This window comes from Thalassophryne amazonica, chromosome 7, assembly GCF_902500255.1.
Source record: "Thalassophryne amazonica chromosome 7, fThaAma1.1, whole genome shotgun sequence".
Taxonomy (NCBI): domain Eukaryota; kingdom Metazoa; phylum Chordata; class Actinopteri; order Batrachoidiformes; family Batrachoididae; genus Thalassophryne; species Thalassophryne amazonica.
In genome coordinates, this window is record NC_047109.1 from 13,954,898 (window position 1) to 13,982,418 (window position 27,521).

Sequence of the window (27,521 nt, forward strand, 5' to 3'; positions counted from 1 at the left end):
CATGCCGCCATCGAGAGCCACAAACCACCGGATCATTTCTAAATGGATGGCTCTGTGGATCCGAGACCATCGTGTGCACTTTCTCTGGTTATCACAAGAGCTGGACATCAGCCATTTTCTGTCAGATTTCACTTTTAACAAGAGATTTTGTCATGGAAAGCCGAACGGAGGCTTCGCGCGTCATGACCGATTTGCTGATGGAGCGAGACAAAGGAACACCTCCGTTTTGGTCTCACAGGACGGCTTTGAGATGGCGTTCAGACAGCTGTCGGTGGTTTTTCCATTGAGTGATTATCCGAGAAATTGTGGATGTGCCTGGACATGCCAGAACATGTCCCGTGAGGCTTCATCACGGCGTTGCTGTGCGCCATGCGCCACCGCCGCAACGCGCAAAGCCTCTGCTCCTCTTTCCATGACAAAAACTCCTGTAACAGTGGAATGTGCCGTTCATTTCCAAACTGGACGCTGTGTTTTATCCGGGACATCGTCTGACTAGCACAGGAATTGTGAAAAGACGTGGACATCAGCACTTTTTCGGCACATTGAGACAGACGTGCAGAGGAATTCTGCGCGTCGCGGCGGTGCCGCATGGCGCAAAGCAACGCCGTGATGAAGCCTCACGGGACATGTTCTGGCATGTCCAGGCACATCCACAATTTCTTGGATAATCACTCGATGGAAAAACCACCGACAGCTGTCTGAACGCCATCTCAAAGCCGTCCTGTGAGACCAAAACGGAGGTGTTCCTTTGTCTCGCTCCATCAGCAAATCGGTCGTGACGCGCGAAGACTCCGCTCGGCTTTCCATGACAAAATCTCTTGTTAAAAGTGAAATCTGCCGGAAAATGGCTGATGTCCAGCTCTTGTGATAACCAGAGAAAGTGCACACGATGGTCTCGGATCCACAGAGGCATCCGTTTAGAAATGATCCGGTGGTTTGTGGCTCTCGATGGCGGCACGGAGCGTGGCGCGCCGAGCGCCCTTAAAGCCGTCCTTAAAGCTGTAGTAACAGTCCTTATTCTCTGTGAAGCCCGTAAAATTTTCACCGAAAGCCAGATAAATTTTTTGAATGGTTTCCAGCTGCCAGTCTCTAACAGTTTCTGAAAAAATTCTGATGGAAAAAAAGCCCAAATCATTTCCTGACAACGAAAATCCGCCGAGGGGGCTGGACCACTCCTCACTCAAAGCCTGCTCACAGGCGAATGACGCAACCGACAGGCGTGGAAAAACGCACGCATGCACACGAGGGTTCAAGCTTGTCTGACGCAATCACACGTGATTCAAATCCGTATAGTTTTTGAAAAAATAATAAGGTCGGATACTTTTCTAATAGACCTCGTATATATATATATATATATATATATATATATATATAAAACAAATAATGAATGTTCTTTTCATTTGTGCAATGGTAAGAATATTTCATGAGGTGAAAGATGAAATATTCCACCTCATGAAATATTCTTACCGTTGCACTACCAAACATTTATTATTTGTATAACATATATCTAATATATAAAGCTGAACGTGTGTGCATGTCTGTGTTTACTATGCACAGCCACAGTAATTAAGCAATCCACACTAAACTGTACAGTGCTACTGTACTGTGGCCCCAGAGTTCTATAAAATTAGAAGGGCACTTTTTAGATCACAAACTGTAACTCTCCCCTTCCCAATCCCCTTTAATTTCATCCTGACAGAAATGTAACACACATTCATCACTCTAACAATCTTTGCACATTCTGTCAGACAGACAGTCAGTCACTGGAATACAGGCTGAGATCGGTCCTCAGAGACAGGGAACAGGCAGATCATCATTCTTACAGGCACAGACACTAACTGTGCACTGATCAGAACTGTGTAAGTGTGTGGGTGTGTGTGTGTGTGTGTGTGTGTGTGTGTGTGTGTGTGTGTGTGTGTGTGTGTGTGTGTGTGTGTGTGTGTGTGTGTGTGTGTGTGTGTGTGTGTGTGTGTGTCACTCACCTTGCCTCTGGAGAGGAAAGCCATGACTGTGCTCCACTGCTCCTGTCTACCGCCGCCTCCCACCACCGGGGCCTTCTCGTGGGCCAGCAGGCTGACAAAGCGAGCTGCCTGTCGCGGGCTCTCGAGGATTCGGCCGGCTCGGAGAACGCGCACATACGAGCACACTGGCCTGCTGACACCATTCTCATCCTGCAGAGCGCACAACACACAAAATTATGAGAAGTTTTAAGGAAAAAACAAATCACTGACATGAACAAACTTAACAAGCTTATCAGGAGGGCTGGCTCTGTCTTGGGGTGGAGCTGGATCTTGTGATGGAGGTGTCTGAGAGGAGGATGTTGAGAAAACTGCACACCATCTGTGACAACACCTCACACATCCCTGTATGCCACACTGACGTCCTGTCAGAGCACCTTCAGCCAAAGACTGAGGTCACCGAGGTGCACCACAGAACGCCACAGAAGATCATTCCTACCTGTGGCAATCAGACTGTATAACTCCTCCCCCTTCTGCAGAATGAATACATAACGATCAGAGTTTTTCTGTTACACAAACATGCTGTACAAATTGTTCTCATTGTAAAAAAAAAGAAAAAAAAAAGCAATGTTTACTGTATGACAGTTTCCTTCAGGATTAATAAAGTTCTTTAGCTTGGGGTTGGGCCTCACGTGTCACTCCCTTTTAATGCACTTCACCAGGTTAGCACCTGTACACACATCATATTGGGTTGTAAATAGCACATTGTAGGGTTCACATGATTTGCAGTAGGGTTGTTGGGGATGGATTTGCAGGGCAGTCTGTGCCGCAGCTGTGCACTGCAGCCTTCCACTGCAATCTCCATCCGCCACCCCTGCCTTGTAATTTTAATACACACACCTAAACTTCTACACATTTAGTAAACACCTTCACCAATTTAGAGTCGGGGGTCACTAGGCGGTGGTGGTTTGCAGGGCTGGCTGTGGCACAGCGTTGTGCCGTGGTCACCCAAGGCAGTCTGCCACCTGCCATCTCTTGCCCTGCTTTTAATGCACTTTATCTTTGCACACTTAGGGGGTCATACACAGCAAGGGAGATTAATTGTAACAACTATAGTGGGGTTGAGGTAGGGTGAGCGTGGCACGTGGGGTTGGCCCCAGGTGGCTGTGGATGTCTGGGGTTGTGGGGTAGGGAGTCTGCCTCGCCGGTTCTGCCGTGGTCCCCTGGCCCTGCTCTGGGCCTGTGGGGCCTAGGTTCCCGCAGCCCGTTGTGGGGGTGGGCGGTGGCGGTGGGGCGCGGATGTTGGCTGGGGGTCCGGCGGCTGCTGCGGGGATGGGGGATCGTGGTGTCCGCGGGATGGGTCTCGCTCGGGCGGTCTCCTGGTCATGGGTTTTGGTGGCTGGGGTGGCATTCGGGGTGGGGGGTAGGTTGGGGGGCTTGGGGGTCTGGCTGTCGGAGGGCCTTGTGTTCTTCCTGGGTGCGGGGTCGTGTCTCACCGCTTGTTTGGGGCTGGGCCCCACCCTCCTGTGGCTCAGTGGTCCCTACCTTGTGCTTTGGATTTGGTTGCGGTGGCTCCTTTGCTCCCCGTCCTTGCCGCCGCTCGCTCCCGCCCTCGGGGGCCGTGGCCCAGGTGGCGTGGTTCTGGGGCTCCCCCTATTGGTGGGCCCATGCCGGCGCCCTGTGTGCTTCCCTTGGGTTTGGGGTGGCTCCCTGTGACCCTGTGTGTGTGTGTGGGGGGGGGGGGGGGTGCATTCCGGTGGTTTGATGTGCTGCCCGGTGGCTATGGGGGCTGCCTTTCCTGGTCCCCGTGCCCTTCCGCTGCCCCTTTTCTCCTGGCTCCCCCGGGGCCCTGCGTCCAAGACCCGCTTCCGTCGTCGCTCGTGGCCGGCCGCTTGGCTTCTGACGTGCTGGAGTGGTCCATATGATATGGTAAGGTTCTGTACTTAACCCCCTGCCACTTTAAGCATTTTTTAATCATGTCAATCATCTGGGTGGCACCTGGGGTGTCCAATCAGATTTCAGGGGAGTCCAGTGCAACCCACTGAACTATACACTACATGGAATGGGCCGATCGATCGCTGCACCTTGATTGGCCGCTGAGGCGTGAAGCCGGCGGAAGTACAGAAAACGCCATCTTGTGTCCCCCAGAACTTCGAAAGCCGATATAAAAAAGACGCTCGTCGCACACGCACAATTTAGATTAATAATGACCAATTTAGCTTTCTTTGATTTGATTTAGCTTTGTTTGCACTGCAAAATGCCGTCTTGCACTGCAATTAATTGCACAAATCATGATACTCCTGAAAATCGTGGGAGAGGACTTGCAGGATTTTCAGTTTTGCTTTATTATTATGAGTTTTCCATGAAGTTGACAGGCCAGATTCAGTAATATACATTATTCAGTAATATACATATAATATAATACATATATTATACAGTAAAACATATAATATATATAATAATATAATATCAATCCATCTACCTGAATCCATAATAATGGAGTGAGGTAGAACAAATGGTGCGTAGAGCAAAGGCTGCATCATCTCCAGGTCCCAAAGGAGTTCCATTCAGGCTCTATAAGAATGCACCAGATGCCCTGCAATTCATCTGGAAACTGATGAGAGTTGTCTGACAAAAGAAGGAGATACCAACATCCTGGCAGAGAGCTGGAGGGATCCTTATCCCCAAGGAACAGGACTCGTCAGAGATCGGGCAGTTCCGACAGATCAGCCTTCTAAACGTGGAGGGAAAAATCTTCTTCAGCGTGGTCGCTCACAGACTGGCAGGGAACCTGCAAAGGAACAACCTGATTGACATGTCAATCCAGAAAGCAGGCATCTCAGCCTTCTCCGGCTGTGTAGAACATGCTAGTATCATCTGGCATCAGATCCAGGTCGCCAAAAAGGAGGGAAAAGATCTTCATGTGGTGTTCCTGGATCTTGCAAACGCCTTTGGCTTAGTCCCTCACAACCTCCTGTGGACAGCCTTTGACTACTTCAGAGTCCCAGCAGCTCTCACAACCCTTGTCAAGGCTGCACCATCTCCCTGTTGACCTTCACCCTGGCCATGGAGGTCATCATTCGGGCATCTAGATGGACAGTTGGCGGACAGCTAATAAGACCTGGGCTGAGGCTGCCACCGGTCAAAGCCTACATGGATGACCTCACAACTCTCACCACGACCAAGGTTTGCACTGTACGGCTATTAGGAAAGCTCCAGGAAAACACTGAGCGGGCTTGCATGAAGATCAAGCCGAGCAAGTCCAGAAGCATCTCCATCATCAAGGGAAAGCTGTCAGACCACCGCTTTCACATTGGTGAGGAACCCATTCCAACTGTTTCCGAGAAGCCAGTGAAAAGGCTAGGTTGTTGGTATGATGCCTCCCTTAAAGACGACGAGCAAGTGGCGTAGCTCAGGAAGGAAGTAGCCAGTGGTCTGGAGAACATCAACAGAACCTTGCTTCCTGGCAAGCTGAAGCTCTGGTGCATGCAGTATGGGCTACTTCCTCGTCTCCTATGGCCACTTACCCTCTATGAAGTCCCACTCTCAAAGGTGGAAAAGCTGGAGAGACTGGTCAGCTCATATGTAAGGAGGTGGCTTGGCCTTCCTAGGTGCCTCAGCAGTATTAGACTTTACGGCAAAGGGATGTTACAACTGTCCATTTCCAGTCTGACAGAGGAGTATAAGTGTGCCAAAGTCAGGCTGGAGATGATGTTACTGGATTCGAGTGATCCAGTTGTAGCCCAAACTGCCCCAATCCTGGCCACTGGGAGGAGGTGGACCCCGCTGACTGCAACTGAGCAGGCAAAGGCGGCACTCAGACACAAAGATATTGTGGGCCGAGTGCAGGAGGGGAGGAGTGGTCTTGGACTTGGGGCCAGTGGACTGGTGTGGAGCAAGGCTTCTCCATCTCAGAGACGCAAGCTGGTGGTCCAGGAGGTACGTCAGGAGGAGGAAGCTTCACCTGTGGCGCAGGTGAAGCAAGGGCAGTGGATGGCATGGGAAGGACTGGAGAAGAGGAAGATCTCCTGGAAAGAGCTATGGGAGATGGAGGCATTCAGGGCGAGCTTTACCATCAGGGCTGCCTATGATGTCCTGCCTTCCCCCGCAAACCTAAGCCAGTGGTATGCTGAAGACCCCATGTGCCCTCTATGCCCAAATCCAGCAACACTGAAGCACGTTAGTGGGATGCAAGGCCAGCCTCACCCAAGGCCGTTACACCTGGCGGCATATCCAAGTGCTAAAGTGTCTTGCGGCAGTGTTGGAAAGTCGGCGGACAAGTGTGAATGCCCTTCCTCCCCCTTCATTCCCGTTGGCAGCCAACATCATCTGTTCGGGAGGGCGAGCGGCAAACCACCCTCAGAACTGCAAGATTAGAAACTGGTCAGCTGGGCAGAGCGCGGGACTGGAAGCTGCTGGCAGACTTGGACAAGAAACTCTGCTTCCCAGTGGAAATCACAACCACCAACCTGTGACCAGACCTTGTGGTCATCCTCGTTCAAGCTAGTTTACATCATTGAGCTCACTGTGCCCTGGGAGGGCGCAGTGGAGGAAGCCTATGAGCGGAAAAGGTTGAGGTACGCTGAACTCGCAGCCGATGCGCAACAACAAGGCTGGAATGTGAAGGTATGACCAGTGGAAGTAGGTTGCAGAGGATTTGTAGCCACCTCAACATCCAGGCTGCTCAGGGAGATGGGAGTGCGAGGGAAGGCCCATCGGCAGGCAGTCAAAGACCTCTGCACCGCTGCTGAAAAGGGAAGCCAGTGGCTGTGGATGAAAAGGAAAGACTCAGTCTGGGCCTTCAAGTGAGGTGATGGCATCCAGGGAGTGAACCTGGGATGCTGGGACTCACTGCTGAACCCTCTGGAGGTGTCGTGGGCTTATCAGCAAAACACCCAAGAAGGAGGGCGCCCACTTGACAACCCAAAGGATGCCATCACTCAATTGACCATCCCATGGAGTCTCATCGGTGCCTTAAGTATTTATTAAGGGATATCAACATCAAGTCCTATCCAACAGATCTGATTATTCAGTAATATACATATAATACATATATTATACAGTAAAACAAAATATATAAAATAATATAATAGTGTAATGATATGTGTAATATGATATAATATAATAATAATACATATATTATGTAATACATGTAATATACATTTAGAAATTTTCAGCCTCTAACTTGGTCTGGCTTCTTTGAAAATGTCAACTTCTATAGAGCATTATCGAATAATATTACTATACTATTTTTTTTTTTTTAACTTTGGATCTAAATAAGATGCTGCTCCATCTGATGATGAAAGTGAGTACACGCTCTGTACATACATAAAAAGGTATTTTTCAAAATGTGTTAATCAGATGCTGTAAAGTTTTGAAATGTAAACAACTCATTTAAAATTGGGCCATTGCTCTAGTTGTATTTTGTTGTTTCAGACACTAAAGCTGTCACAGTTAATTTTCAATTTGATAGCGTGTACATTGACGTGTGAATGGATTGACTGCTTTACATCAACTGTGATTGTGATTTGTTGCAATGTTCCTACTTCTGCAAAACTAAAATACATTCTAATATTTATTTTAACTGATTGACCAATTACTTGTGTGCCTTTATGTGTGTGTGCACAACATTAAAAAGTATTTGTGCGTTTGATTGTGATTGATGTGCACCGTTTGGGGGGTGTTTTGAGTCAAATGAACATGTGTGTGTGTGGGGGGGGGGGGGGGGCTTTGTGTGTGTTCACAAGTGTATAATATGATAGAAAGTATTCAAATAGTGTTGCATTGCAAGAGCTTATAATGTCCATAGATTTAACAAGTTTTTGTTTCTATTTACTTTAGTAATCTATCAAAAACTACACTACGTGTACAAGTCTTATAAATGGCCTTAACAGAGCTTTATAATATTACATAACTCGACGAAGGGCTTCATTCTGCAGAAATTGGTGAGTTTGACCCTATACTATCGACCTGATTCCACTGTGCGGCGTTTGTGCCTTTTGGGGGAAGCATGATGGCCGACAAAGCAGCGGTTTGGCTTCACTCGTTCAGCCATGACGGCCATTCCACATAGTGTATAGTTCAGTGGTGCAACCCAGCTACACCTATGCCAGGAAGTGTTCATTTGACATTTCCTGTTTCACTGTGGACTCAAAATTTAGCACTTCCCGTTTCAGTCTCAACTTGCCACTGAATTCCAGCGAGATCCCACAAGATCGCGTTCATTGTCAAACCAGGAAGTGTCAATCCAGAAAATGTTCAACATTTTACTTTATTTAATGAGAAAAACAAAAAGTTACACAGAATCCTTACAGAGGATTAAATACAACAGCAAAAACAACATACCTACACTCAAAAAACCAACATAGCTGTCGTTGGTTTTTATGTTACATGAACCCAAGTCTAACATGTAGTTTCTATGATATAAAATCAAGTTTTACGGGTAAACACATTTGAATCATGTAGCTTTAACATAACATGCAACAACTTAAAATCTAACTTGTTCAGTGTACATAATAAAATTATGGAAAGTATTTCCACCCAAGTAAAATGCATTAACATAGCCAGAAACAAGTTTGCTGAGTGACCTAAATATAAATTTGTTGGGTCAACATGATTAATTTGCGTTACTGTTACTTAATTACCATGGTTCAAGCCAGCTAGATTTGTAAGGATAAATGTAACAAAAAAACAGCCCCTTTGTTTGCGCTCTGGGTCACCACAGCAAATCCAAGGTGGATCTGAATAAATTGTGCTGATCCAACACAGCAAAGTTGACATGTAACTGTACTATTTTAAAGGTAGTTGTAACTACCCTAATGAATTAAGTAACTCAGAATCATAACAAACAAGTCTGAATGGCCCAAGGACATTACATCAGTGTGTTACATTCACCCAGGGCAAGGGTAATGGCCAAGAGGTTAGTGTGCTTGGTTTCAGTACAGAAGGTTTCCTGTTCAAACCCCACCCCTAACACATTTCTCCAAGTAATGCAGAGTTGCATCAGGAAGGGCATGTGGCATAAAACCCATGCCAATTCAACATGCAGACACACTTCAGATTTGCTGTGGCGACCCTGGGAGCAGTCAAAGGGTCCTACTTTTTATTTTTGTTACATTTACCCTTACAAATCTAGTTGGTCTGAACCACGGTAATTGAGTAACAGTAACACAAATTCATCATGCTGACCCAACAAATTTACATTTAGGTGTACATTTACCTTTACAAATCAATTTGGCCTGAACTATGGTAATTAGGTAACAGAAATGCAAATTTATCATGATGGCCCAACATGTTGGCATTTTACTTAGGTGGAAATACCTTACATAATTTTATTATGTTCACTGAGCAAGTTATTTTGAGTGAAAGAACAGGTTATAAAAAAAAAAAACAGCTCAAAACTAGGGTGGGAATTATAAAAAAAATATTTCCAAAGTTAAACACATTTGACATTTCCTGTTTCACTGTGGGCTCAAAATTTGGCACTTCCTGTTTCAGTGTGAACTTGCCGCTAAACTCCCGTGAGATCCCACGAGATCTCTTGTCTTGTCAATCCAGGAAGTGTTAAACATCTGACATTTCCTATTTCGCTGTGGGCTCAAAATTTGGCACTTCCTGTTTCATTCTCAACTCGCCACTGAATTCTCATGAGATCCCACGAGATCTCCTGTCTTGTCAATCCAGGAAGTGTTCAACATCTGACATTTCCTGTTTCTCTATGGGCTCAAAATTTGGCACTTCCTGTTTCAGTGTGAACTTGCCACTGAATTCCTGCGAGATTCCACGAGATCTTGTCTACTGTCAATCCAGGAAGTGTCAAGTTTCAAATTTCAAGTTTTAAGTTTATTTTTTCAAGTTTTAAGGCACATATAGGCTGAATCTCAATTCTACCCCTTGGCCCTTCCCCTTACCCCTTCCCCTCCGTTTTGCGCGGGCACGAGAGACAGAGGGGTGTCTCAATTCTGTTTTTGGAGCAAGGCGGAGAGGAAGGCAGAGGGCTTCAAACCCATCCATTTGGAGTGAATCTGGATGCACACTCCATTTGGAGGGGTAGGAGGAGCTTACCGCTGTCTCCAAAGAAACAAACATGGCGCAGAAAGAGCCGCACAAATGAAGCGGCTTTCATTACAAACTACGCTGTTTAGAAAGTTATAACTTGCCAAAAAACTTTACAGGCAGTTGTCTATGACAGCAACGTGTATGCTGCTGGATGCATGTTGCGTATATTGTCGTTCTGAAGAATATCGTAACTTCGCTCGTGCACTGAGGCGTTACAATGCACATACACATGAACGCTACGATGAGACACTTTTATTTCTCACAACGGAGAAAATCATGATAAAGGATAAGCACGTTAATTTGTATGTTCATAAATCTTTGGATAATATCGATCCCTGCGGTTGGATTTCAAGGTCTGTAATGCATGTGTGTATTTTGTAAACAAACGGAGCCCTGAACAAACTCGACTCCTAATAAGCTTTCAGGTAGGAAAGGAGAAGAAGTTTCATCAATGGGAATAAGCTGGAAAATATAAACACACACATATATGTGTAACACATAACCTGATGTCCTAATAGACTACTATTATTTGTCAAGGAAACTTCTAAAGGAAATAGGGCTGGATGCAAAAAATGGGAGAATTTAAAAAAGAAATATAAGGTTAACAGAACTAGATGCAGCCCATATCATAAATACAGGTGCTGGACATATAATTAGAATATCATGAAAAAGTTGATTCATTTCAGTAATTCCATTCAAAAAGTGAAACTTTTATACATTCATTGCACACAGAGTGATATATTTCAAGTGTTTATTTATTTTAAATAGTGTCTTTTTATTCTTTTTCTTATTTTACTTCTTTTACTTATTTATGTTTTAAATTTTTTATTGTGTTTTAATCTTATTTCATTTTATTCTGCTTTTAAATGATGTTTGTGAAGGGCCTTGAGGCAATTAGTAGTGATTTGGCGCTATATAAATTAATAAATTATTATTATAAATTATTTTAATTACTAATGAATTAATTACTAATCAATCAATTCATGATTAATCAAACAATATTAATTACTATTATTGATTAATTATTAGTTTTATTAACATTAATCAATTACTAATTAATTGATTATTAATACTATTAATTATTATTATTGTAAATTACAAATTAATTAACATGACATGATTGCAATGCATCGAAGAAATCTGCGACTTCTATTTCTTTGCATTTACGCAGAAGGGTGAGAAAATAAAAAGAGCAAACAGGCTACTGCAACAAGTTGCATTTCGGTTGCCATGTTAAACAGTGAAGACGGCAGTTTGACACGGGCATTTTTTTTTTTCTCCTAAGGCGGAGGGGTGTCTCAATTCATAGGGCTAGAGGCATATCCCTTCGCCTTACCCCTTGTTTTAAAGGGGTAGGTGTAGGGGTAGGGGTAGGGCCAAGGGGAAGGGGAACAAAACAGAATTCAGATTGGGGGATAGTCTCATTCGCATACCCTCAGACACTCATTTTTTGCTATACAGATATAAAAACAAAACATATACATTCATAACATAATTTCTTTATATTTCTTTTTGAACTTATAAATGTTTCCACAGTTTAATGTGGTTGTCCAAATGATTCCATAACTTCACTCCACATACCGACACGCACCAACTTTTCTGAGTAGTTCTTACATAGTGTACTATAAAGGTACCACATCCCCTCAATCCATATTGTCCTTTCTTACAGAACAGTTTTTGAATATTACATGACAATTCATTTTTATTAGCTTTATACATTACTAATGCAGTATGAAATTTTACCAAATCAGTCATTTTTAATAATTTTGACCTGATAAACAATTCCATTGTGTGGTCTAGATATCCTACTTTGTGCAAAATTCTAACTGCACGTTTTTGTAATATAACGAGGGGACAACTCTTATAGTTGTTAACCCATACTTCTATACAGTAAGTTAAATATGGCAAAATCAATGTATAATATAACACACGAAGAGCATCATGCTCTAACAAATATTTAACTTGATTAATAACTGTGAGACTTTTGGAAACTTTACTTTGTATACATCTAATGTGCTTTTTCCAGCTTATTTTTTCATCTATTATTACACCAAGAAATTGATACTTTTTCAATTTGAACACCATTTATACATATCTTTAACTTACAATTTACTTTGTAATTTCTGAAAAACATAATTTTAGTTTTATCTAGATTTAAAGATAATTTGTGTCCATCCAACGTTTTAGTTTATTCAGTTCCTCATTAATAATATGGATAAGTTCACTATAATTTTCATTTGCATAAAATATGTTTGTGTCGTCCGCAAATAAAATCATTCTCATTATTTTGGAAATCTTAAATATGTCATTTATATACAAATTAAATAGTTTTGCTCCCAAAATTGAACCTTGGGGTACTCCGCATAAAATTTCCAAGTTATTTGAGGAAACTCACCCATTTTCACAAACTGCTTTCTCTCCGTTAAGTAACTCTGTATCCATTGCAATGCAACTCCCCTAATACATTTCTAATTTTTTAATCAAAATTGAATGATTAAGAGTATCAAAAGCTTTCTTTAAATCTATAAAAATGCCAACTGCATATTTCTTTCTCTCCATAGCATTGGTTATCTCCTCTATCGCTTCAATTACTGCCACTGAAGTGGACCGCTTACTCCTAAAACCATACTGACATTCATTGAGAATTTCATACTTTCTAATAAATGACTGTAATCTATTGTCATATAGCTTTTCCAAAATTTTAGAGAATTGTGGGAGTAGACAGACTGGTCTATAGTTTGTAAAAATGTGTTTATCTCCACTTTTAAAAAGAGGAACAACGTTAGCCATTTTCATCTTGCTTGGAAATTTTCCCGTTATAAAAGATAAATTACAAATATAAACAAGTGGTTTAACAATACTTTCTATTACTTTTTTTTTTACCAGTATCTTGTTAATATCTTGAAAATCAGTTGAAGATTTACTTTAAAATGTCAATCCAGAAAGTGTTCAACATTTCACATTTCCTGCTTCACTGTGAACTCAAAATTTAGCACTTCCTGTTTGGGACTCAGTGTACCATGAGAGAGCTTCACGGTGCTCCACTTCGCTTATATAATTATTATTACTCATTTTTTAGAAAGTGTGATTTTTCAGTATACAAGTTGTACAAGAATATAGTAAGTCACAGAACCTCCCACACAAGTAAAAAAAATAAATAAACCCACAACTTATACATCAGAAAATGAAGTACTTCCACCTTCCCCCCGCCCCCCCATACTTTTCCATCAAGCTGAATTCATTAATTTTCTTCCGCTTATCCGGGTCACGGTGGCACCAAGCAGCTCATCCCACACTTCCCTATCCTCAGCCAAGTCCTCTAATGTCTCCTGGGGAATTGAGAGGCTTTCCAACTAAATGTCAATGTAAATATTAAAATCTCAAGAACTGCTGAAGAACACGACATGTTCTTCAAGGGTTTCATGTTGCCGAGGAGTATCAGAGAGAGGCTTCTGCTGAGAGAACAGTCAGCCTGATTACTGCAAGCTGTACCCACTCGTCCAATATCACATACATTTACAGAGGAACACCCCCTCCCCCCAAATCTGCTCCAGTTACACTATCTGGTTATTCAGCTGTAGAATGCAGCTGATCCTGATGCCACACATCCTAATTTTTTTAAACATGTTTAGAACTTTTCCAATTGCTCATAATTTTCTGTGCTACTTTTAACAGGTGACACTTAATTTTTAAACCCTGACTGGGTACTGAATTTTTTATTTATTGCTTCAGAAACATACACAATCATGTATCAAAAATCTACAATGGGAGAACGACCTTAAACACTTTAAGACTCAAGCAGGATTTTGCATGAACTGAAACTGCCTGACAGCTCATTTATCCACAAAAACTCCAGCCTCTTAAACATAAAAGCATGAAAAAGACTTTTGTTCTGACCTGTACATACGTACATCACATACGTCCAGGAGGTAATGTTTTCAGTGGTATGCATCTATTTTTCTGATATGCAAAAAACAGTCTATTGCAACAAAACACCATGATCTACTCTGCAGAGGATGTTGGTGATGATCAGGGTCCAGATGTGGATGACTTCTTTTCATGGTCACGGGGGGGGGGGGGGGGGGGGGGGTGTTGTTGTTATTCGCAATGTGGATCAATTTTTCAAAAATGTCCAAACACACTGATCTTAATTAAAATCAAGAACACATATACAGTATATCTCATGGCACACAAGTGAAAGTTTAAGCAGTTTTGACATGATGCAGAAAAAGTGTTTTGTCCAAATACAAATGGGTAGTGTGAACGGGAATCGAACCCAGCTCAACGTGTCATTTGTCCAACACCTTATCCCAGTGAGCTAGCTGCTCAATCAATAGTTAATAAATAAGTACGTAGAATGTGTATGTAGAAATGTGTCGTCCAACAAACCTGCGCAAAGATCTTGACCATTCTGTGCTGGTGTGATGGACGAATGTCGAGGAACTCCCTCCACCACTGTTTGGCGTAACCTAAGAAATGTCTCTCCTTCTCTGCTGCTCTCCGCCGCTCCAGCGTTTGCTGAGTGGAAAATGTGACTTTAGTCAAAAGGAAGTGAATAATCACACAATCAAATGCTGGGAAAAAAAGAAAAATAATGTACAACTACTAATAAACAAAATAAAAGTGAGTGCGGGGTCAAAAAAAATGATAAAAGGTAAACAAATAAATAGTTCAAAATAATGTTCTTCCAGGGTAAGACCACCAAAGCTCAAAACACTGACTGTCCAGCACCAAAAAAAGGATGCATGGAAAAAATGGCAGTTTAAAAAAAAATCTGAGGTATTCTGATTTAAAGGTATAAAAAAAAAAAATCTCTGAAAAATTAACAAAAAGGCCAAATATCAACACATTTTAACTCAACACTTTGATTTTTGTGTGAACTGAAATTTTTATCCACTTATCTATGTTTGGCGGATCACCCCAAAACATGATGAAACAATTGACCTGATCCAGTGGAAGAACTTGTTCAATGCTGCTGTTGATCATGTTTCAGGTACGGATGATTTCTTTAGTTTTAATTCCATGGTAACAGGAACACGATTTGACATATTAATCAATTTCTAAAAATAAATAAATCTATCTACAGCTACTTTGATAAACTGCTTTGATTTATTTTAAGTGGTTGTAACCAAACCAGACATAATCTGAGTTTATACTGGCTTTTAAAAAGCTCAAAATAAACAGTAAAATGCTGTAAATGGTATTTAATTTGACTAAATCAGACTGGTTTAGAGCTGAGACTTAATAAAAATTTAAAAGAAAAGAAGAGACAGAGATGAGACCTGTGTGGTGATGATGTCATCGCTCAGAGTCGCTGTGAGGGGCGGGTACAGCTCCAGACTGACAGTCAAAACACCAGCTGCGACTTTACATTCACTTCCTGGTGATGACAACACACACACACACACACACACACAAGTAAAAACTGTTGTCACGTCACTTTCAAACTCCAGATGTTTTCCACAATTAACAGCTCCATCAAGTACTTGGTAATTAACTTGTTAACGTATTACAGGTTAAAATCTTCACGTTGATAGAAATGTGAGAAAAGCACACTTCCTGACTGTAAACTGACAAGAGCATCAAACTGCTCAGTGAATCTTCACATCCTGAGGCTGATGTACATCCTGAGTACTTATGATATGACTGTCAGCTCATGTTAATATTTTCATTTTCTCCTATGGATCCCTGATGGACCTGACTAACAAATTCAGGCTTTTATTTTACCACATTTTGTTTGTTGTATAAATGTAACCTTTTGATTTTAACTGTTTAAGGTATTTTGTATGTATTTTATTATTTTTAAATCAGTCTTTGTCACACAAAGATCAAAATTCCACACTTTTTTAAAATAAAAAAGTCTGTTAATTAAACGTAACTAATTGCTGACATTTGCTTTCAAAATATGAAAAGTAGGGCACAACCGATATGGATTTTTTTTTTTTTTTGGGGGGGGGGGGGGGGGGACGATGCCGATGCTTGGGAGTAAAAGATTTTGATACTGATATATCTGCCGACATCTACATAAAAATGGTAATGATTTCATATCAAACCCTTATGACAACAAAAGGTTAGGGTAAGATCTGTGTGTAAGGCACACGCAGATGCCCAAAGGGATTATGGGTAAACTCCGCTCACACTGATTGGTTGACTAATTCATTTATGTAAAAACCAACACAGGTTCATGTAACGTGTGTGTTGGTGTTTACAAATATTGTACATATTTTACAAAATGGGTTTTGTAAAATGTCTTTTTTTGCATTTGTTAAAAAAAAAAAGACATTCGCAAAACCGAAAAGTCTAAGTTCTGATTCAGGCTGACAACTGTGTGATACAACCGGGGTCAAAATGAATAGAACACTGCCATCTACTGGCGCCTGGTTATATCACACGGTTGTCGAATCACAACTTACCCACAATCCCTTTGGGTATCTGTGTGTGTTCAAATGTTCAGAATTAGTGCATCATTTTAAAATTATTATTTAAAATGTTCACTTTGTACATTTTAAGAGTTGACAATAATGTAGTTATTCTATCCGGATTAATTTAATTTATAAGTCAAACCTGCTTTCCTTTTCAAGACGTCTGCCTCATGGCTGGACCACTATATGCTGTGAAGGATAATTACTCTTCCCTACAGCAGTGGGCAGGGCGCACAAAGACAAACGCTGACTCATTGGTTGTGTTGGGTTTGTGATGGTCTTTGATTCTATCAGAAGTGCCGCCAGTGTTTAAACTCAAAATCGGCTTTAGCTGAGAGTGTACCGGAGACGATACTGAAAGTTATTGGTTAGCTGTAGCTTCCGATAAATTTTTTTGGTGGTTTATTGGTTTAACGTTTAACTTTTTTCAGGTAGCTGATTCGCAGTTATCAAAGCTAATGTTTTGGTTAGTTTTGCCCACCACTAATTATTACACATTACTTAATTTATGGACATCTGTGGTTTGATTTCGTTACATGTGTGGATTACTTTGGTTATTACACACATCTGTTGAAAATCTCATATCAATAGCACCTTTAGAAATATATTTACTGAGAAAAATGTGACATGTTCAACACTTATTTTACCCATTGTATCGGGCAACTAATATATCAGATGGGCTCTAAAAATGATGCATCACAATGTCTTATGTCTTCTTCCAAAGGGGGAAACAATTTGAATAAGATGTAGATTAATAATGCAACCAGTACTCTTCCTCACCAACTCCCATCAGCTCCACAGCAAAGCAGGTCTTCCCGCTGGGCGAGCTGAGGACCTTCCTCCAGTCCAGGAAATAGGATGAGACCAGCGTTGTCTCACTGGACATGTCCGTCCTGATTAACACCAAGTGCACCGGGTCACATATAGACAGCATGGCAGTAGCATCCACCATCTTCCCGCCCTCTGCTGCACCATTGACTGTTACGACATAATAAAGATAATGCTCACTGGTGGGTTTAAAGACATAATCCACAACATTTTAACATTTGTAAAGTTTCCAACCAACAATTAAACAACAGAAAACCAAGTCCTGCATCTGTGCTACAGAGTCTCGTCTTATGAAGGACTGAAATTTACATGTTTTTGGAACCGTTTATACTTTGACAGAGCATTGTGATTTTTTTATAGTGATCACAGGACAAGAACTACAAATATTCTGCATCCTTTACTTGAATGTATGTTTTAAGAGAAAGTCAGTACCTATGCCGTCTCGGTGGAGCTCTAACAGGAAGCCATCCTTCAGGTCGGGTTCACAGGCACATGGTACCGGCTTTGAGCAAAACCTCTGGTTGCGGAAGTGCAGGTAGAGTGTAAATGTAGAACACACCTGGCCTGGTAATGGCTCTGGTTCCTGAAAGTGTTCCAGAAAGGCTTTACCCCCAAGAACTCCAAGATAAAGGTACTGTCTGGATGGGTCAATATGGGCTGGTGGAGAGAAAAGTGTGGTTTAAAATATACAATAAACCTACATCATAGAACATAAAATGAATGTGAATGTTTTACTTTTCTTCAGCTGGTTCTGATCTTCGTCAACCATGTAGGGAGAAGGTTTTGAAAGAGAGGCTGGTTGTGGATCTGCTGGTGCTTCCTGCCAAATCAAACCAACATCAAAACTTTACTCAACACTTAGAGGTTGAACTTCAACTCATTTACAGTATTTTCTGGTGTACAAGTTATGGTGTTTCATCTTGTTTGTACTAGTTTAGGACTTAACTGCCAAAAAAAAAAAACCCAAAAAAACAACACATTTTTGTTATTAATTCTAATAGTTATACCAACTATTTATGTTGGACTTTCCCAGGAATCAAATTACAAAGTAAAGCATAGGAAGGACAACAATGCACAAAAATCTCACATTTGTATACATACTACTATCAGAGCAACCTGGGCTCTCACAGCACCTGAGCAGTACCACAGACCGATCGACTCCATTCCACGCCGCATTGCTGCAGTACATCAGGCAAAAGGAGCCCCAACTACGTACTGAGCGCTGTACATGCTCATACTTTTCAGTTGGCCAACATTTCTAGAAATCCTTTTTTTGTATTGGTCTTAATATTCTAATTTTCTGAGATATTGAATTTGGGATTTTCATTAGTTGTCAGTTATATGAGCGAAGCGTCGCACAGTGGCGCGAAACTCACTCATGGTATCCCATGGAATCTCGCGGGAACTCAGTGGCAAGCTCACACTCAAACAGGAAGTGCCAATTTATCAGTCACAGTGAGTGGGCTGGCTCTGATAGGCAAACACCCAGATGGATGTGAGTGTGGGCAATTAGAGACAGTGAGACATGTCCTGCTCCAGTGTGGCAACTATGTACTCCAGAGGAAACAACTGTACAGAGCCCTGGGAAGTGCTGGTCAAGCCAGTTTTACTCTGAAAGAACTCCTTGACTTGAGCAGTTGGAGCAAAATGGAAAAAGTGCTGGCGTATCTGCGGACCACTGGACTCTTCGGCAGAATCTGATCCACGTGTTTTTTTTTTTTACCAACAGATGGCAGCACCGTGCCTTGGATGCGTCTAGTCTGCTACTGTACAGCGGTTGGCAGCAATACGCCTTGGTTGCGTCTAGTCTGCCAAATAAGAGAAGAAGAAGAAGAAGAAGTAGCGTTCAAATGTCAAACACTTCCTGGCATGGGTGGCGCTAGAGTGGAGGTCAGGGTTTCACTGGACTCTCCTGAACTCTGATTGGACACAGATGATTGACATGTCACAGCACCACACGTCTGGTTGAAAGAGCTGCATTTTCAAATCAGTGAGTCACATTGACTGCTATGTTCCTCTTGTCCAGTAGTTTGTGCTGTGTACCACAAAAAACTTCTAATCCACCTTAGTAGAAGAAGAAAAAGGTTTGCATCAGATTTGAACTGAACATGTTGTTTGAACTATGGACTTCTAATCACATCAAACTTGAGTAAACAACGGTATTTTATGTCAGAAATGAGGTCCAGGTTGTTAAAAGCAGCATTTCTCCTTTAATTCAGGTGGCTTATTGTTACTGGCTTATTAGTGCAGCAGATAACTGAAACAAATGGTACAATGGTACAATACAAGCATCAAATTCAGCACAAATACAGCTGGAGCAAAATTAATGGAGCAACTTTAACTTTTGACCCCTGTACAAACTGAAACCGACCTTTCTCACCATTCTTGCTGCTTTTATATCTTAACTCCATAACATTCAGTCACGGATTGTCCAAACTATACCTTTTTTTGGAATCTTTATGATCAGGCAAATAATGTGGTGTAGTTTTCTATATGACTGGATCACCTTTTAATTTAGTTCAGGGGTGGGCAACTTGTTCCAGAAAGGGCCAACAGGGTGCAGGTTTTCTTTGCAGCCACTGATTCCACCAGGTGATTTCACTGATTAACTGATTCCATCTGCTCAAAGTGATATTAATCAGTGAAATCACCTGGTGGAGTCAGTGGCTGCAAAGAAAACCTGCACCCTGTTGGCCCTTTCTGGAACAAGTTGCCCACCCCTAATTTAGACCCCTGTGTAATTCTTCAGTTGACCCCTTCCTGGCTGCCTCTTGAAAATTCAAGTGGCCAATCAGTTTTTTTAAAGAGTTAATGTCTATGGATTATTTGTGCCAAATTTGATGTTTGTATCACCATAAATATTCTCTTATCTCCTGCACTATATATGAGATGTAAGATGCTGCTCTTCACTGTTTCTCAGTTGCTCTCAAAAGTATTGGAACACTTGGTATTTCACACATATTCATTTGTTTATTCCATTTCAAATACATTTTTTTCTAAAATTATCGGCCTTAACTCAAACTGAAAGCAACTCTCTACAACTTGATATAAATGAATTAAAAATATAAATGTTAAGGATTTTATATATATATATATATGTTATCACTGTTAAACATTTGTACCTTCGTCTTCTTTCTTATGAAAACGGTGTTGTGCTGTTTGCACCTAACCCCGAGAATGTATGTGTTATTCAACCTTGTTTTAGCACTCTGGGGTCAATCTGAGCTGGGAATGAAGGGCTGGATGTACTTATTATTATAATATAACTTTGTTTTCGCAGCCTCTAACGACTGGGAGTAAGAGAACGTTTTGACTGTTGTGATGTGGTGCTTAGTGTGAAGGAGTGTGAAGGACAGGACACTTCAGGCAGATGCAGAACAGCTGATAACTGCAACAGACGAACGAGATGTGCTGACCTGTGTAAAAGAAAGTGTTCTTCCTTACAGCTGCACTTATTGACGTATGCGTTTATGTTACGGGAAGAAACTTGTCTTGCGTCATCACCCCCACCCATAGGACAAGTTTTTGTTTATGTGATGAGGGCGTCTCTTAATAAAAAGAGCGGAAAAGCAGGCCAGACTTTAGTGTAGCCTTGGTGTACAGCCTGGCCGCACTCCGCGCGTAAAATTTGACTTTCTGTCTCACTGGTGTTTCTTGACTCTGTTTGTCTTGTTAAAGGTTTTAAAAATGTTTGGAGGAGAAAATACCCGACATTGACTGGGGGCTCGTCCGGGAGCTCAACAACACCGGAGGTGTCCGGCGGAGGTCGTCAAGTCCAGACGTAAATCCTTGGCCAAGGTCCGATCGATTGATCGTGTCTGCAATTGTCGACCACCGTTGGCATCGTCTGGTTGACGAGATTTTCCCGAAGAAGACAGACAGGAAGTCGAGTCAGTGAGTAAAATTTCTTTGTAAACAGTACTGAGTGAGTGGTGATCAGATCGCATAAAACAGTTAAATTCCGCAAGCGATGATACAGAATCGTCTGTTAATGCAAAGCAGTTAAACTCTGTAAGGAGGGTGCGGACTCCTCTGTTTATATACGCGTACCGGTAGGGGATAAAAGTGATCACATAAAACAGTTAAACTCCGTAAGCGATGATACAGAATCGTCTGTTAATGAAACACAGTTAAACTCTGTAAGGAGGGCGGACTCCTCTACGGTTGCGAGGGACGCACGTAGTTAAATTCCGGAAGGAGGATACGGACTCCTCTGTTTTAATACGTAAAGGAAATCCCGGGTAGAAATACGTGCACTGTAAAAAAGCAGTTAAATTTGGCAGGGACGGCGGAGTCCCCTAATGCAGGACATTAGTTAAATTTCACGGGAGGGCGAGCTCCCCTGGCATAAGAATACGCGTACGATTATTAAAAGTGTTTCTATGTGTAAATAGTGTTTTGTGTAAGTGTAAATAACTGTGTGAAAGTGTAATACTTTGGACAACGTTAGTGACAACCGTGCGTGTGGAAGCAGAGGCAAGTGATTCCGCTTCCTACGGGGAGGTGAAAGGAATCAACCACACGACGGCAAATTAATTGTCACGTCCAAAGAAAGTGTGAAAACTTCAGATTTAGAACACCCTAGGTGTGCCCCCGTCTGAAGTCCAAATTATAACAAGGGATAATAAAAATGGGGGGTAAGACGTCTATAAATAAGGAAAATTTATCAACTGACGACTGGAAATTTATGGAAGCAAAAAAAATCCAAAAGCAACAAAGAAATTGGAGACCTGGATAAATAAACATGACTTTGACGGACGACTGAACCTGATCAGTATACAGAAGCTAAAGAAGGAGTTAGAACAGGAACATAAAGGTGATGAGAAAAAGATGCAGAAAGTAGGGGCAGATTTAGTGGCATTTTGGGAGGAGGAAGCAGAGAACAGACAGAAGGGAGCAGAGAAGCGACGATTAGAGAAAGCAAGGAAAAAGAAAGCTGTAGGTAAAGCAGAAGAAGATGTGATAATTCAGCACAGAGAACCAGAACAGCCTCAACAATCACCGCCGGCTGGATCGTCGGTGACAACAACACCCTTATCTCCTCTACCAGAGGATGACGATGTACCGCCACCACAGTATGATTTGGCAGTAAAACCTAAGGTAAAAAGTGAAAAACCTGAAAAACCAGAAAAACCACAAACACGCAGTCAAGCGAAAGTGCCTACAGCCCCTCCCATGGTGGAACACAGTGACCAGGGAGGTGCCTATCCTATGATAGAAGTACCAAATCCTCGTGCAGGAACAGCAGGACATCGAACAACCATGCTCGTATATCGAACATGGAATGCTGATGATATCAAAGCAGCAGTCGACATGATACCATCGCCACATGTCGATATTGAGGGATTTATGCAGGATATAGAAAACATTAGAAATTCTTACCACCTTAATGGACCTGAAGTCCAACAGGTGTGGATGAAAGCATGTGGCCCTAAATGGAGTCAGATACGCGGGGACTGGAATCCTGCAGACCAACAAGGCGTACCACTGACACATGATGATCTAGTCTTGAAAACAAGAGTGGAAGCTATGATTACACGTGCAAAAGGTGTGTTAGGACCAAAGATAAATTATACTGAAATTACCAGGACAACACAGAAAGAAGGAGAACCATGGACAGAGTTTAGATGCAGATTTGAGAGTGTATTTAGGGTCCATAGTGGCATATTGCCAGGAACACCAGTGTATGAAAACAAATTGAAAAATATTTCACCTGTGAAGCTGACAATGACCGATTTGATTCATGTTGGCAACTCAACAGCTGTCATAACAGTAACAGGTGCCACTGAAGATGTTTTAAAATTGAGATTCACAGGTATGCCATTACATGTGTCACTTTGTAAACCATATTTGACAGAATGGCAAGAATTGGGACTGACAGTCATAACAGCTTTGTCAGCCACTGATTGGAGCAGAGTTGGACCACAAACGGAGTTCAGTCCATCAACTAAATTGTATAAAGTGCCAGTTAATGTCTCATTGGTGCTGACAGCTGGAACACACATTGATGTGTCCACTTCACAATCCTGAGTGTTTCAGTTGAGTCCTGAAGAAGATGATCTTCTCTCTTCGGTACCATCAGGATTGTGGACAACAGGTCCTTCAGACGTAGGACTGATAAAAAATGCACAACCTGTAGTTATAAGACCAAAAACAGAATACAGACCATGTGTAAGACAGTATCCATTGAAACCTGATGCAATTGAAGGAATCAGGCCAGTAATAGAGAATTTATTAACAGCAGGAGTAATAGTGCCATGTCCAGATTCACCATGTAACACACCCATATTTCCTGTAAAAAAGGCTCCGCCCTCAGTGGGGTGGAGAATGATTCAAGATCTGCAGGCAGTAAATGCTGCTGTGATTAAAAGAGCACCATGTGTTCCAGATCCACACACCTTGTTAAATTCGCTGAGACAAAATTCTAATAGTTTCTCAGTAATTGACATGAGTAATGCATTTTTCTCTGTGCCAGTACACCCAGATAGTCAATTCTGGTTTGCTTTTACCTTTAAAGGACAACGATATACATTCACCAGATTACCGCAGGGTTACGCAGAGAGCCCAACTATTTATTCTCAAGTCATGTCAGCATGTTTAGCTAATTTCGTTCCACCGGCAGATAGCCAACTATTAGTGTATGTCGATGACATTTTGATTGCCTCTGACACACGAGAAAACTGCATAATTGACACAGTAGCATTATTATGTTTCTTATTTTTTGACAATGGCCACAAAGTGAGTAAAAACAAAGTTCAGTTGTGTAGGGATAAAGTAAAATATTTAGGACATGAATTATCAGCCACAGGGCGCACGATCCTGTCTGACAGGAAGGAAGCAATTTTACACGCTCCAAAACCACAAACCAAAAAGCAGATGATGTCATTTCTTGGACTGACTAATTACTGCAGGGCATGGATTCCCTGTTATGCAGAATTGACTAGTCCACTTTCTGATTTGATGTACAAGGATGATATTTCAATGTCAACCGTGTTGGAATGGAACAAAGATGCTGAGGAAGCTTTTGTAAAAGTAAAACAAACAGTGTCATCCACAGTTTTGGCCCTACCAGATTATAGTAAACCATTCATTCAAACAGCTGATTGTAAGAATAAGTTCATGACTAGTGTTTTGGTTCAAGTGTATGACTCAAAATTAAGGCCAGTTGCCCACTACTCATCTAAATTGGATGCAGTGGCAAGTGCTCTACCACCATGTGTACAGGCTGTTGTTGCAGCCTCTATGGCTGTTCAGTTGACACTGAAAGTTCCACATGCAGTTTCTGCACTTCTGTTGCAGACAAACATGAGCCTTTTGTCCCCAGCAAGACATCTTTCGTGTATGTCCTTGCTATTATCACAACCACACCTTACGGTAGAGCGCTGTACAACATTGAATCCATCCACATTGATACCTTTACCTGAGGATGGTGAGCCGCACAATTGTCTTGATGTAGCTACAGTCTGTACGAAAGCACGCCCAAACCTCCGGGACACACCCATCCCAAACAGTACAATTGTGTATGTGGATGGTTCTTCCACTAAAAACGCTTATGGACAAACACAATCTGGATATGCTGTTGTCACAAATTCAGAAGTATTGGATTCTGCTTCATTGCCATCGTCATTTTCAGCACAAGCAGCTGAATTAGTTGCTTTAACTGCGGCTTGCTATCTGTTTAAAGGTACGGCTGTATCAATTTATACAGACAGCCAGTACGCTTTCAGCACAGTGCATGTGTTTGCAAAACTGTGGGAAGAGCGTGGAATGGTGACATCATATGGAGAGCCAGTGACTCATGCCACTCTCCTAACTGCACTACTGAAAGCTGTGAAGTTGCCTCAACAAATTGCTATATGCAAATGTGCGGCTCACACCAAAGGCTCTGACAGTATTTCAAAAGGAAATGATTTTACTGACAGAGCAGCAAAAGAGGCAGCAGCAGCTTCTTCTATTTTTGTTGTACAGGAAACTACTCCAGATTTGCATTTAGGTCATACACTGCTTGCTGACATGCAACAGCAGGCAACTGACAGAGAAAAACAAATGTGGATAGCTAAAGGGGCTACGTATGCAAATGATTTGTACGTATGACCACGAAAGAAACCCATATTGCCAAAAATATGTTTAAATGGGCGGCTATTATGAGCCATGGCGTGACGCATGTCTCATCAGGGGGTATGATATCGCAATTGCAATCTATTTTTTGTCTTTATGGGTTCGATGCATATGCAAAACAGCATTGTAGAGCATGCATGATATGTGCAAAACACAACTCACAAGGCAATTTGAGACCCCAAAGAGGTAAATTTCCAACACCACAATATCCCTTTCAAGTGATTCATATGGATTATATACAGCTGAGTAAACATGAAGGGAAGGAATTTTGTTTAGTCATAATTGATGCCTTCTCAAAATGGGTAGAATTGTTCCCTACAAAACATGCAGATTCACTTACAGTGGCTAAAGCATTATGCAAAGACATCATCCCACGATTTGGAATACCAGAAACAGTCTATTCAGATAATGGAGCGCATTTTGTTAATACAATAGTGCAATACATAGGAGAAGCGCTACAGGTTAATCTCAAAAATCATTGTGCTTATCATCCACAAAGTGCCGGATTAGTGGAAAGGACAAAGGGCACAATAAAAATAACATTAAGGAAATGTATAGAAGAGACAAAACGAACCTGGATTGAATGTTTGGACCTAGTTGTTGGGTATTTTCTCCTCCAAACATTTTTAAACCTTTAACAAGACAAACAGAGTCAAGAAACACCAGTGAGACAGAAAGTCAAATTTTACGCGCGGAGTGCGGCCAGGCTGTACACCAAGGCTACACTAAAGTCTGGCCTGCTTTTCCGCTCTTTTTATTAAGAGACGCCCTCATCACATAAACAAAAAACTTGTCCTAAGGGTGGGGGTGATGACGCAAGACAAGTTTCTTCCCGTAACATAAACGCATACGTCAATAAGTGCAGCTGTAAGGAAGGACACTTTCTTTTACACAGGTCAGCACATCTCGTTCGTCTGTTGCAGTTATCAGCTGTTCTGCATCTGCCTGAAGTGTCCTGTCCTTCACACTCCTTCACACTAAGCACCACATCACAACAGTCAAAACGTTCTCTTACTCCCAGTCGTTAGAGGCTGCGAAAACAAAGTTATATTATAATAATAAGTACATCCAGCCCTTCATTCCCAGCTCAGATTGACCCCAGAGTGCTAAAACAAAATTGAATTCTCAGGCTTGGTTAAGACAGGTGCAAAACAGCACAACACCGTTCTCATGAGAAAGAAGACAAAGCTAAAACAAGGTTGAATAACACATACATTCTCAGGGTGAAGTGCAAACAGCACAACACCGTTTTCATAAGAAAGAAGACGAAGGTACAAATGTTTAACAGTGATAATATATATATATATATATAAAATCCTTAACATTTCCCACCTGTTTATCACCTGTTAAACATACAGTAGGCATCACCCAGCTTAGTTAGTTAGTTTATTAACTTAATCTATTCTGTCCACGTTTTTATTAATTAAACACCACCAACAGATGGAAGATTCGAATCCAGCTGCTATTTGATCAACCAGTTTATACTCGTCAGGCACTCCTCTGGGGACTCCTATTGCGTCAATATATGTTGGATTTCCTACTCCTTTCCAATCTCTTTTTACTCTATGTCTGGCTATGCCTTTCTGCCAATCCTCAGGAATAAGAGAGGCTGCATATGTCGTAACGTCTTCAGGGGTCATGGGTAACAATAATGATATTAATGCACAATAACCTGACACATTTCGTGGCAGTCTGTCAAAGATTCTGTTATCACCACACCACCACCATACATCACTCCTACCGACTGGTATAAATGAACTGTTTTTTCTGTATTATTCGACTACACCACTTGTCTTATTACTTTTTCAGCTAAAGCTTCATAGGCTAAGAGTGTGTTAACTCATCACGTCAACAGTTCAAGCTTGAACTGGAGTTGTGAGCTTTTCAATATCATCATAATTCTCAGTACAGTCATTACAGTTTTCTCCACTAAGGTCTGACTGTTTCAATGCTTGATATTTTGGCATAGTTTGTTGGAAGGCCAGATTACACTGTACAAATGTATTTGACACCATTTTGCCAACCATTGTTTTGATATAAGGGATCACACAACACATGCAAAGTCCAATCAGAATTAGGACTATAATAACTGGTGTCACCATTTTCAATAGTAACTGCCAACATGGTCCTGAAGTCA

The 27,521-nt window shown here is 41.7% G+C and overlaps 1 protein-coding gene across 2 annotated transcripts in view; it reads right to left on the minus strand.

Moving 5' to 3' along the window:
- Window positions 1-27,521, minus strand: part of cep76 (centrosomal protein 76) — a 73,832-nt gene that overhangs the window by 28,691 nt on the left and 17,620 nt on the right. The window contains exons 3-8 of one of the 2 annotated variants that reach the window (XM_034173868.1): window positions 18,002-18,086; window positions 17,699-17,923; window positions 17,219-17,416; window positions 15,299-15,396; window positions 14,406-14,534; window positions 1,983-2,171 (exon numbers count right to left, since the gene is read on the minus strand). In XM_034173868.1, coding sequence (XP_034029759.1) covers window positions 1,983-2,171; window positions 14,406-14,534; window positions 15,299-15,396; window positions 17,219-17,416; window positions 17,699-17,923; window positions 18,002-18,086 — 924 coding nt within the window. The remainder of the gene's footprint in view (window positions 1-1,982; window positions 2,172-14,405; window positions 14,535-15,298; window positions 15,397-17,218; window positions 17,417-17,698; window positions 17,924-18,001; window positions 18,087-27,521) is intronic. The other variant, XM_034173869.1, reaches the window with a different exon arrangement.